This window comes from Carex rostrata, chromosome 17, assembly GCF_964058835.1.
Source record: "Carex rostrata chromosome 17, lpCarRost1.2, whole genome shotgun sequence".
Classification (NCBI taxonomy): domain Eukaryota; kingdom Viridiplantae; phylum Streptophyta; class Magnoliopsida; order Poales; family Cyperaceae; genus Carex; species Carex rostrata.
In genome coordinates, this window is record NC_135934.1 from 3,619,176 (window position 1) to 3,633,669 (window position 14,494).

The window sequence follows — 14,494 nt, forward strand, 5'->3', positions numbered from 1 at the left end:
TGGACTCGTGAACTGGTATTATACCAACTACGTACTTTCTAGATATCATAACTTACAATTATATTAGTGTTATATATAAGCTTGTGGCATATAATTTTTGTTACATGGCAACAAATTAAAGCATTTTTCAATTGCAAAGTTCAAGCTTTCCACAAGTACGTACAGTGCTGGTTTGTTAATTTGTAGCATGTTGCTAGTTTATATTTACATTTATGTTTAGTTTGTTTTTAGATACTTGGTTAAAAATGGAGGTTGTGATGTTATGACCTAAATTTCTGTTGTATTGACCTTCTTATCGCAACATATATATAACTACTCTTTTGCAAGAGTACTTTATAATCCAAGCCACAAGATCCTGAAATTAACTATTTTCATTCGGTCCAGCAATAATTTTGTAACGTTTGTTATTTTTTTTAATGAAATAAAGTGATTTATTATGATTTATATTTTTTTATGTACAGAATTTTTTTGAAATTTGAACTTTTTAGTTGGAACATAATTTAATAATATGAAAAATGATAAATTAATTAAGACAAAAGAAATACAAATTGTGTGATTTTTAGTTAGTTCAAACCTGAAAAACAAATGTGATTACTTTGGTGGTTTCACACTGAAAATGTGATTACTCAATAGTTTCATGCTTCATATTGCATATTGCATATTGCATGACTTTTCTAAAATAAAAGACGCACAACTGAAATGGAAACCTTTTTATTAGCTTAATATATAATACTACAATTAATCATGAAAACAAACTCACTTTTTAAATTTGGCATTAGGTGATGATACAACTATTTTTTTGTGACAATCGAATAGAATGTTGGATGAAATCAAATAAATAAAGGAAATATATAATGCACAATTGAATAGAATGCATGCGATGTTTGACATAAACCTCACAGATTTGATCATGTTAGAAATATAACCATTATCGCTTGTTAACAATACGAATGACTATAACAAATATGAAAAGTTCGATACAGCAGCAAACAATTAAAATAATTGTCAAACTAAAAAAATAAACAAAAGAATGAAAATGAAAAAAGAAAAAAGAAAAATATGAAATCAGATCTTCATTATTCCAACTCAACTGAGTTGGGGAACATACAAAATAAGAGGGTGGTTTTGCGTGAAAGAGAAAATATGCATAGAAATTAAATTTGTTGATTCTCAATTCTTATAGATGTTTATCTATATTATATTATTAGTAAAGTAAATATAATAATTAAATTGTTCGGTGGGAGATCCGTATTCATTCTCCATTAATAAATGTTACGTGATAGCTAAACTGCACCCCGTTGCTCTTATTCCAAAGTTTCAATAGAGGTATTTTTGTGTACTTTAAAAATAAAGATTCTCGTTGAACAAGTTTTCATTTCAATCCAAAAAAAAAAATCAATTGACGATATTAATAGATATTAAATTCAATAACTTCAGCAAATAAAATATTTTTAACTTTATCTACAGAGCCCGGTAATCAACTAAAAATTCAAATGTCTTTTTTTTCCTTTCTCATTTATCTAATCCTTGTTATTTGAATATAACACAACAAATAATTAAAAGATCATTTGATTTCTACTAAACAAATAATAACTCATCAATATAAAGTATAAATTATTCATGTATACTTATTTAATTCTTCTGTTATCCTGAAATAAGCTGAAAGAATAATACGAATACAACTGAAATTTTTTTAGCTACCACCTCATAAAATATAAATTAAATCAATACCATCGAACTCTATTTTTTTTTTCTTTCCATTTTTACCATCTACGCGTCCTTAGTTTGCGCCTCAAATTAGACTGGTGCGCGGACTGGGGTGGCGCATCCCCCAACCCTCCTTGATAGAACGAAATTCATTGAATATATTAAAATACTATTTCTTTGGATTGTTCTCCCTGATTCAGGTCGCATGCATTAATTATGGTTCGCTCAAGTCAATTCTAGTTCTAGATAAAAGCTAGACTCAGCCTAAGAAATGATCTTTAACTTGAGGACATGATAAATCACAAAGATTAAATCAATATAAAATTTGAAATCTTGTTAAAAATTTGTTGGAATTTTTTTAAATATAAATAAATAGAATAATAAAAATAGTAGTAGTAATAATAATAAAAGAAAATATTAGCATAGAAGAATCTCATGTTTCATGAGAGAGCTTGAAGATCATTAAATCATACCACTTTAATCTTTTAGATGTAAGAGGGGTTCCATATTAAGTTGCACAATGCAGATAATTTTACTAGTTTTCATAGACGATGATGATCTGAACTCTCACAAGCAAATAATAAATAATTAGACCCAATACTTTTACTACTAACAAAAAAATGCTATAATTTTATCGCCGTACGATTCTAAAATGTGAAGAGAGATTTTGTTATAAAATAAATGAATGAAAAGTACTAATCACGACTTTGATTGTTAAATTTGTGCTTTTTGGTTATGGATCAACAATAATAATGAGTCATGACACACCAAACTAGGAACATTTAATTTGAAATCTTAAAATTATAATAAAATATGTTTTTATTTCCCTTTTTTTGTACTTATTTCATTTTTTTTAATTTTTTTTTTCTCCCAAACGTAATTCCTAATCTTAAAATATTCATTCTAATAATCGTTGTCTCACGGTAGGTATATTTCACGCAGCTAAAATAGTGAAAAAGAAAAGTAAGATATGAAAAACGATATCGAAAATACCCCGACAAACTATCCAATATTCAACGAGTCTCCTTAATGCGCAAAAAAAAATGAGTTCATTTATTCGTCACGTCAATTTTTATTGAAACGATTTGTTTTAACGAAACTAAAGTATCTGTATTATACGTGAAACATATATATATAATATTTAACGGAGTGACTATTTATGATGCAAAAAATGGTTATTCATATAATTATTTCTTCATTTATTTGACTTGATATTAAATTGAAGCATATAACCATAATATTACGGTGAAGAGTGATGCATAGTTTATTAATCTGCCTCCATTTACTTTTAATATTCTTTAACGAAATTTTAATATTGAAATATTGTAAGGAAAAAAATGATCGAAGCAGATGATTTGGATTTTTCTTCATGTACGAATATAAAAAACAGATTGTTTGTATGCACAAATCTTTCAACAAATGAATGGATGGATTCGAAATTATATATCCCCGTAATTCATTGGAATCACTCGGCCTACCTATCCAACTTGTTCTTTATTTCCCTCTAAAAAAAAAAGTTAATCAAAATATCTTCTATTTAATTTTTTTTGATAAATGATAAACTACACTCTTTCCCTCCCCCTCCCTCTCTATTTCCAAGTTAATAACTATTTCTCCATTTATAGTAATTATTAAGTAGAATAATTTTCTTTTTTATTATTTACTGTAATTATTAAATACAATTGTTTGTGTATATATTTCTAAAATTTATAATAAAAATCTATTTGTGAAGGTAAGGTGGTACCACTAGTACCTATACTGGTAAACATTGGCTAAATTATTTAAAAATTTAATATATATAATAAACTTCACTGATTTTCCAACCAAAAAGAGTACAAAAGTTAAAACCAATCAATTTTATTTATATATCAGAAATAAGAAATATTTAAAGAAAACAAACAAAATAAATATAAACTTTTTTTAACTAACTCATGTGTGTGCAACATAGGTGTTTTTTCCATGTCATTCTAAATGTGTTTATTTAGTGATATTATGATTATGATTAGACAACACTGCAATATATTCACTTGCTTTTCTTTATTAATTTCCTCCATTATCTTATTGAGTGGTTTTATATTTTCTAATCTAATTTTCATAAATATACACAAATCATTATTATTTGAATTAATTTTTTTTTGCTTGTTCTTTTTTTTAGAAGGAGATAATGGAATGACTTTTGTAGTTATTGAATTAGATATGAAATAGTAAAAGTATGTCCATATCATTCTAAATGTATTTATTTAGTCATACTAAAATTATGATTGGACACACACACACACACAAAATCTCCCTGGAAAGGAATATTGGGGGCCCAAACTGTTCGAAGGTAAAAGACCATGTATATAGGCCTCGTTATTATTTCCATTACTAAAAAAACAAGGAAAAAAATAACGAAATTCATATTTCATAAAAGTGGTTATATTTTAAAGCTTAATCATATCACATGACGCCATTTGCTTGCTGATCATCTGATCTACTTTATTCTACATTCAAACAACCTTTGGGGGAACAACTGCAACGTAACTTTTTTGTTTTTCCTATCATGCTTTCACTCTTTAATTTTCTAATAACAAAAATTCTAAAATTTATATGTCAAAATATAACCATTATATGTAATATGTACTATTTTCTATACATGGACATAAAAAATTATCAATTTTTTTATTTTGTTTTATGTGAATCAATAAGTTAAAAAATCAACATACAAAATCTATCATATCGGTATATTTTTGTAAGCTCTTGATAGTTGATACTAATTAAAATAAAGACAAAATATCAGAATCTTTACATGCGCATATAGAAAAAGAGAAAACAAATTTTGATTGACAAAAATTATTGAACATGAATCCAGAGAACTCCGTGGCATAATAAATCTAAGAACAAACAAAATCGTATATTTTTCTTTAAACATGAGAAATTCCAAAAGAATGGGCTATTGGGTCCTGTAATATTTATCTAAGTTTTCCATTTTCTCTGATACTGGGCCATGTTTTCTCCTGAAATTAAATTATTTAAGTGCAAGTCGTTCGCACAATTCATATGCATTATAAGACCCGTTTAGAATTGGTTTCATTTTGAACAAAAAAATATAACATGGATATGATTCACATGAGCATTGAAGCATATTATTGTAGAAAAGGAACATTTTCACTACATATGCTTCATGATGCTTAAAAGTTCTAAAATGCAAGCTGGAATAACATTAAAGGACGAACACTTTTTCCCTACATTTTACCCTAATTGTGAAAATTACACAAAATTTGAAAGTTTTCAAAATCACACAAAATGCCAATTTAATTTAACTAAATAAACTAAACTATAACATCAAAATCTCAGTTGAATGGCATTTCATAACGAATTTGCAAAATTCAATGAAATTCCGCCAAAAAATAAAAAAAATTCTAAAACTTGTGACTTTCCAAAATCTGATACAATTATAACCTGAGATTTTGCAAGAGTATAAACTAGTAGTCTATTTAAAAGAAACAAGAGAATGAACAATAACAGCAACTGCATTGTATGGAATATACCAAGCAACTGCATAGTCTATCAGAATACACCAAACCAACATATATTTAAACCTGACAGAAGTGGCCCAGTTGCAATGAGAAAAAACACATGATATAATGGGAACCGTGCCGAAACACTGCAATATACTCTGTCAAAGGAATACAGCCCTTGCAGTGGCAGAGAACGAATCACACAAATATCATCAAAAACAGGCTCACAATATAGGCCCGAAAAGAAGACAACAGACAAATTAATCATGCACAAGGAGCAGCCAGGGAAAAGTTGAATGAATCCTTGCATTATGTACTGGTAAAAATCACCATAAAATATCACAGCCATTCCATCTGCATCCGACAGCTGAGGGGCAACTGAAAACACTGTGAATTCACCACTGTAGACCTATGTTCAGGATTGAGGAATTATTTTCTGAGAATCAATAAAAAGCACCTTCGTCAATCGTCAATATTGAATCAAATTGTCTTAAAAGAGAAAACATATATCATCAGAAATCTGTCCTACTTGACGTACGCCCTTCTATCTCTACTTCTTGTACCATATGCTTTGTACGTCTGACGCATTAACCCCACTAACAATATCCCATTCAGAGTTATAAACTGGCATGATATATTTTGGTATTGCGCCAGTCAAACACCATACTGGAGGTGGCTGACAGGTGTGAGTTTCGCGGAACGATAAGAGTTTTTCTCAAAACTATAATTATATTTTTCTTTTCTTGCATTACAGTTTTCATATTTTGGAAATAGAAGAAACTTTTCTATTTGAAGCATGTTTTAGTATTTCTAAAGTTGGAGGAGCATGTTTTAGTATTTCTAAAGTTGGAGGGGCATGTTTTAGTATTTCTAAAGTTGGAGGGGCATGTTTAAAAGTATAAATTGTCAGAAAAAACTAGAAGACAAAAGCGGAGATAGATTTGGGAAAAGAGAAGTCTGGCAAGAGAATTGTCTTAGATCTGTTTCAATTCCGTGATAATTCTCCAACATCGGCATCAATTTTCTTCCTTGCTTCCTTGCTTCCAGCGGATTAGAGGTCTCTCTCTCTCTCTCTCGCCCTCTTCCTCTTCTTCTAGGTTCAGTTTTTACCTTTCTCTCTCCTGTTACTTGCTCTATCTTCAAAACGCTGACAAATAACCAACATTAGGGATTACCCAAATTTGTAAGCTCTCAAGATGATAGATTAAGAGTTTAACAGGGTTTTATTTTATTTTATTTCCTCTTAATACAGTCAGTCAGTTCATTTAGATCTTGTAGTGGTACCGTACAGCACTGCAACTCTTTGCATTTGCAGTTCTAAATAGTTGCCTAAGGGGTTTTTAGTCAAAAAATAAAAATAAAAAAATACTTGAGATGTCGATCATTGTAATTTTAGTAGAATCTCTCTGGACTCGATCTGGTTATGTTGTCATTTCCAGGTTTTGAGAATGATACCTTTCTTTTTAGGATATCACATTACATCAACCACTGTTGGTTGCAAAGTTTTAATTCCAGAAAACCGGCACTTGTTAACAGCTGCCAGAATCGTATCATATAATGCTGTTATTTATTTTATTTTATTTTTTATCTAAAATTAAGGCACCTTTAAGCCTGTCTCGGCATTAAATTATTTTTAGATGCCTCTTGTGATAATTGAACACGCATCTCTTCATGAAGAGGCGAGACATACTTTTCGTATTTTGCCATTACTTACAAGCCATGTTTCATGTCATTATTAACCGCAGAGTTGGTGTTTGGTTATACGCCAGTTATTAGCCTTTTTTTTTTCTTTGTTTTTTTTTTTAAAAAAAAAGGGGGAAAGAATGCATTCAGGTTTTCTCCTTGTTCGGAAAATGGAGCACCTAAATTCAAGGAAATTTAAAGAAATCCTCATAACATACATTAACATATTTGATCCTTGAAGAATTCTCAAACACTTGTATATATATTTCAGGCAAAATCAATATGGAATCTACATTGATTCCAGACTGGTCGGAGCTCCATAGTGACATACTTGAGTACCTGACCAGCTTCCTCTCCCTGAGCGATTATAGTCGATTCGGTGCTGTCTGTCAAAATTGGTTCTCAGTGGCAAAACAAAAGCGTCATCCACCTCGACAATTACCATGGTTGGTAATGGGTGAGGATGATACCACCCACAAACGCAAGTTCTATAGCATCGATGAGAAGAAACATTACTTGATTGACATTCCCGAGCTGCGTGGGCAGCGGTTGTGTGGTTCATCCTATGGATGGCTCTTCACCATGGACATCGAATTAAATTTCCGTTTGCTCAATCCTTTTACCAAAAAATGCTACGACTTGCCCCCTCTTCCTCGCTATGATAAATATATGAACACACCTTATGTAAAGGTGAGCCCATCCGATGAAGATTATACATTTGCTGATATGCAGCTCTTTTTGGTGTCCAAGGCCATCTTGGATTGTGATCCTAGTAAATGCTCGGATTTTAAGGTGTTAATAACTTATGGCAGTAATAGGGAACTAGCATATTGGTGCTTTGGTGATTCAGCCTGGACACTGATACAAGGCGTTTACGCCGAAATTGATGACATTATATTCTTCAAAGAGAACTTCTATGCGATTGGAAATTTGTGCAGGCACAATTATATATATGTTGTTAATGTCTGGCCGGATCCAAAAATTAAGCGAGTTGGGCCCAAGGTTCCAGAGCATGATTCATTTTCATACCTAGTGGATTACATGGGACAGCTATTGGTGGTGCAAAGGTGGCGAAAGGAATTAAAGGGGGGGGGGCTTATCATGACAAAAAAAGTTATTGTCAAAACTATTGATTTAGAGGAGGAAAATTACCACGAGTACAAGCCGATGGATGGGCATGCAGTGTTTATGGGTGCAAACTCATGTGTGACTGTTGATGCTAGCAAATATCCTAGGTGCATAAAGAACGCTCTCTACCTAACTGATACGCCTCTATATTATAATGATGAGTTTGGGTGTAAAGATCTCCAGATCTATAACATGGATCAACATTCCTTTTCTAGATACTATAGCTTCGAACCATACATCCCCTTTGTAGCTTCTCCAATTTGGTTTATTCCTAACCTTCGGTGAGAAGGAATGCAAAGCAATTTCCTAAGCTTTAAGTAGAAAATGTGATGTGAACCCAAGAAGTAAGAATACTGTTAGAATCAAAAGCTAGCTAGGTATTTAAGTGCTATGAGATTTTATTAAATTTGGCTAGTACTCCAGGACAAAATACTTACTCAACAGGTGCTCAACAGAGGGTCATGCTTTCATTTTCTCTTCTCCCATTTCATGTGATGACGTTTAAAACACAAAGATATATAGTTCACGGTGTTTTGTCTTAGCTTGTCATATTGATTCTGAAGAAAAACAAACTAATCAAGAATGCATGGGACCTCACAATTGGTTGCATGACTACTTGATTTTAATTTATCTCAAAATTCTCTACTCAGGGACCACCGACGACAATAAATGACCACATTTGATGCAAGCTCGTGACTTGTTATATATTGGCCTACGTTTTAATCACCAATTGATTCGCAGAGTACTCAAATCCGAATTATTCGCGAACCTTGTTATTGTGCTTCAGAGCTGACGGTGAATGAGGTAGGCCTGATCATGAGTTAATCTTGGCCATTCTTACAAGATCGGACGGTAGATCAGTGGATTGACACTGTTGATTTCACAACCTATCCAAAATATTATGATATGATTTTTCAGTTTGTTTCGCGCGCATCTGCCTCAAATACTGCTAGCACCGCCGGCAATTAAATAAATATTATGATATGATGATGCGCTTAATAACAATAATAACATGTTTTGTACATGCTATTAGTTACTTACTTGCGAAAGTGATTGTCCAGACTAATTTAGGAAGATTGTGTATAACCCAGTATTTAAATGAATATTTTTAAATGATAAACTGGTTAAATTCAGCACACGACGTCAAAACTGTAAAATAGTTCCACTAACTATATGCAATAAAAATTTAAAAACTTGAATTTGAACATAATATATTGCTAAGTTTAAATGAGTTATATTTATTTGTTTGATTTGTTCAGGCCGCATTCTAATAATTTATCCTGCGTTGTTAGGATGCAGATTGCATTTTAAGGGTGTGTCATGCATTAATATAAATCACCATGCATCGTAAAGAAGCAAGTTGCCTTTCAAGAATATAACCTGTCTCGTTAGAATGCTTGCAGCATTTTAGGAATTCACCTTACATTCATATAATCATTATGATCCTCCATTATCTTTAATCACAGTGTAAATTAAACCTGTTTAATTCTGAACTCCATTAATAGAAGAGCTCGGCCCAGCGCTTTCTACTTAAAAATCAATTTCAATAAAGCGTCGGCGTACTTAACAAGGCCCATGTGTTTATTTATTTTGTTAGCCGAGCTCCACGATTCCAAGGCCCCTTTTTATGAATTAACGCCTGTTGAAATTCTCATTTTAATTTGAATTAAATCTTTCTTTCATTGTTCCTTCAAAAAAAAAAATTATTTAACAATTGCATAAAAGTTTCTACATTCAAGCCTGCCCCTCGCAATGCTGAAATTTGTGCCAGAAATCTAGTCGCTGGTACCAACCTGGTACCAGTCCCCTATTTGCGCTATCTCAATCATAGCCCGATTTTTGCATTACAAATTTCGAAAGTACACCATTTTAATATTATTTAAAATCTTCTTAAATGTAACCGGCGAGGGTACCAGTGTTTGCTGGGTCACAAGTCACAACCGGTTAATAAGGTGAGGTACACATGCAACCAGCACCCTAATAAAATTGGATTTGACATTCTGACATGATGAAAGCATAAGAAGGTAACAAGGCAACGTCAATAATTAAATCGATTTGAAAACTGAACATATAAAGCAGTAATGGGTTTGGATCGGGACCGTTTGATCAAAACCCGGATCAATCCATCCGTCCGAAGTGATCCGAACTCAATTTCACTTACTTTATGATCCGAATTAGACTAGTCTAGGAGTAGATAGAGACTGGTCTAAACTGTAAAGAGATCGCGGAGATCTCGGTGAAGCACGACGTCGCGCAGAGAGAGAGAGAGCAGAGATCAGCGTAGCGTGTGGGTGAAAGGAGAGGTAGCTACTAGCTAGCTCGGCGCGATAGGGATTAGGGAGTCTATACTAGGGACAGAGGAGGAGGGAGAGGTTCGTGAATGACAAGTGAGATTTAAATTGGGAGAGAGAGAGAGCCAGGACGAATTTTCAGGAAAAGAGAAATAAAGGCTGATTCAACGAATTCAGATCCTCCTTGGTACCGTTATAGAAAAAACCTTTTACAATTACATGATCTAGACCGTTCTTTTTCACTTGACACGAATCTTAAAGTTCAATAATATTGCCCCCTGTGCTAGCTCAAATCTCGACGCGTCTTGGAGTTAATCTCAAACCGTAAAGTGAAGGAAAACTTTTACTGTAATGGAGAGGATACTTGTCTTATTTAATCAGGGCAAGAAACAGAAAATGATAGAAACGTGTGTTGATTACTGATATGTGACCCCAGTTGTCATTGATATTGATCACAGGACAAAGATTTGTTATTCATTTTTTTTAAAAAATAATTAAATAGGTTCATTTTAGATATATTATAAAAAAATAAATTCTAATTATTTAGGATATATTTAGTTATATTTAAATTAATATTTTTAATTAATTTGAGATTTAAATATTCTTTTTTTATTCATATAATGTTTTAGAGATTATTTATATTCGGAGAATTTTACTAAATGACCTACCTCTGACAAAAAAAAAGGAACTTGGACAGAATTTCATCTTTTTAAATTATTTTACAAAATAACTATGTGGGTCCCACCAACGTAAAAAATCTCCTTCTCTTGATTTACTCTCATCTTTTTTCCCTTCTCTTGGATCCCTCAAAATACCTTCCGTTTTTGGATTAATTTATATTTTCTACGCTAAAGTCCCTGAGCTCTGACATGTTCTGTATCTAACATTTCAAACCTTACTAGTCATGAAACATAAGAGAGAAAAAATTTCAAATCACACTATGAGTTGATAGGAACTAGAGCTCTTGATACCGGTTGATTAGTATAATGGTTAATTAACTTAGACAAGACATAACTATTATGTCATATTATAAAGAAAATCAGGATACATGAACCAGGTCAATTCAATACTCTTTGCAATATTATCTTTTGTTTCTTGCTTCTTGCTTTCTTTATTTTTTCTCTTTTTTAAACTACACATTGGTTGGATCAAAGATAAGATAAAGATAGTACAGCGGCTCAAAGTCAGATAGGTTAGTTTATTTCACATACTCTGTTTTGCGTTTTCTCATAAACAAGAGGGTTCTATTAGAAATATCATTCATGCTGGACCTTTTTTCACTTTTGACCTTGTGAAATTTAATTTTTGTTCTCTCTTAATACATCACTTGATCTTTATATTTGTCTTTAAATTTTTCTTTTTGAAATCACCGGCATCTTTAAAATCAGGGGCGAATCTAAAAAATTTATTAGGGGAGACATAAAAATATCGAATCAGATTTAAACTCACTAACTAATTAGGTACTCGATAAAAAAATAATGTTTTGACTTATACTTTCTAATGTCATGACTTGTAATTTCTGATGTTGTAACTTATAATTCTAATCACCAATCATAATTCAAGAATTTTTCTTTGATTTTAACACTAAACTTAATCCGAATTATAAATCAAACATTCAGAGGGGTTAAAAAAAATTCAGGAAGAGCATAGTAGATCGAGACCGATAGATCACCACTAAAATTCAAAATTCAGATGAGACGGCTGGGTTTCTGTCCAAAATGATCTATTTAACGGTTTAAGTTTTCAGAGGTGGAGCCAAAATATATAGTAGGTTGAGAAAAAATTTGAAGTGAGATCTAATTTTTATATTGCTTTGAATACTAAGTATATTTTTATATTATTGTTTATAAAAACTTAGAAATAGAAGCATTAAGAAAACTGTTAGGATCATGGATTTATAATTTTTGTATCTGAAACATAATTTTATAATTTTGCTTTTTAAGTAAATCATACGAATATAAGCATTTTTTTTTAATTATGAGACAGAGAGGACATGTATCCCGTCTGGTTCGAGTCCGCATCGTCCGCATTAACTCAAAAGAGCATCTTTAGAGTTAATACATCTTAGCCGTTTGATTTGAAACGAAGTCAATCTAGCATCCTGCTTATAACACAGGGCTCTTTAATATTAATGCGAATTGAACCCACATGAATATTAAAGCGTATCGGTCCAGGTGTATTAACTGAAAATATTCTTTTTTGAATTAATGCAGAGGATACGAATTCGTCTGGTTCTATGCAGCTCCATATTAAGAAATTTATATCACGGCGACACGGTCTAAGGTAGCTGAATATTTATGTTTTGATCCTGACTGTCCAATCAGAATTCATATGAATATTAAAGGAACCTTTGCATTTCACCTTGAACCCGAATGATACAAATTCTAATCAGACGGTCTGGATCTAAACAAAAATATTATGTTACCTCAGAGGATATGTAGGGACTCATAAGTCCCAAGTGTAACCTTACAAAAGAAAAGAAAAAAAAGTTCCTAAGTGATGTATTTTATAAAAAAATTACTAAAAAGAGAGAAAATTAAGTTCGTCATATAATCTTACCAACAAGAATATGTAAGTTTCTATGCATTAACATAGACCAAACATAATTTTTAGGATCTTGAACAATATAATTGTCACAAACATAAAATTACCTGATGCGGAAGATGCAGCCATGCTACTTCAACTTGGCGTATAAACGTTTTCTCTCCCTTAACTCTCTTTCCCTTAATGTTACAAACCTTTGAGATGGAAATATTTGTGTGTAATCTATAATGGGTAGAAATATGACCTATTTATACTTGTTTAGCTTTAATCTGGTACGTCCATCAAATACCAAATGGATGGATTACATTTAGTGTACTATTAGTAGTGGAAAACCAAAAGAATTAAAACTCTCAATATTGATAACATTAAGAGTTACACAATTTATTTGGTGACCTTAAGAGACTAAAACTCTCAAAACATTTACATCCATTATCTAGGCCACTTAATTGGAATTTATTCTAACATTCACCCACTTGGCCAGATAATTGAACTACATAACTTCAACACTTAATAGCACCTTCACAAGCGCGCAAAAAACAACTAATCCTCATAAGTAATTACCATATTTTAATATTTTACAAAATACGAGTTATGGCGGTCATACACTATTTTAAGAAGCATATTTCCTTCCATATACTACAATATCTGCAATCTATCAAAATAGGTCCACATAATATTCATTTTTTTGTTATAAGAAAACATCACATGTATACACTGTTGGGTTTTGACGGTTCAAACTCATTGATTAAGTCTGTTGGGGTTTTGACTGTTCAAATCCATTTATTTGCTTAAGATGCGGAAAGAACGTAAAACAAAATTTTTACTTCTAACTTAAGCCAAGAATTAATCGGGGTATGTCAGGAAACATTCCAAGGGATCCACCTTTCGTATTCCTTTGACATCATAACTCCTTTTAATTCTTTTACAGATCTACTCCATGATTGATTTCTAAAACTTTAATCTACTTACTAATTAAATAGATTAATATAACATATTTATACCTTAATTCCAAATTCTAATTGGAATGCAGCAGAGCGAGAAGAGCGACATCTGGGAATGACTCGTCTCAGAGTATCAGACGTCTGATACCTCTATCGGTTATCCACCAGGACTAACCGGAGAGCGGTTTATTTCTTTTGCCAGAAATACTATAAACTGCGGGATTCTGCAAAAACACTATTCACTGAAAAAGGCGTAATAACACTATTCACAAATTTTCAGTTATTCAGATTCACTAATAAGCAAAATTGAAATACCGCGAAATTCAGGAAAACACTATTCACCGATCCCGTAAATCTACTAATCAACAATCCGCAAGATTATACGTCAACTACGTATAACTTTCTTTTCTCAACCGAAACACTATTTGGGAGAGAAAATGAGAAAGAGAGAAAATATCGATTCGATTCGACACGAAACAATACGAGTGAATTAGTATTTTAATCTCTTCATGCACTCCTCTATTTATAGCCTCTAAAATGGTGTGAAAATATCAAAATACCCCTATGACAAGGCATGCCACCTAGGGGGTGAGGTGTTATGTGAATAGGATTGACATGGCTATTCCTAATGGGCCCAAAATTGTTCTTTTAATTCTATCGTGCTTAAGCCGTTCAAATTTGTTCTTTTAATTCGTAATGG

General features: G+C 31.9%; 1 protein-coding gene across 1 annotated transcript; it reads left to right on the top strand.

Moving 5' to 3' along the window:
* The first annotated feature begins 7,172 nt into the window (after positions 1-7,172).
* On the top strand, positions 7,173-8,303 carry LOC144568683 (F-box/kelch-repeat protein At1g57790-like). Its single transcript, XM_078319054.1, has one exon. The coding sequence runs from the start codon at positions 7,173-7,175 to the stop codon at positions 8,301-8,303; it is 1,131 nt and encodes a 376-aa protein (XP_078175180.1).
* The last annotated feature ends 6,191 nt before the right edge of the window (positions 8,304-14,494 follow it).

Excerpts from the sequence above, each read along its gene's own strand:
- LOC144568683 (XM_078319054.1), top strand. The coding sequence starts at position 7,173 with ATGGAATCTACATTGATTCCAGACTGGTCGGAGCTCCATAGTGACATA.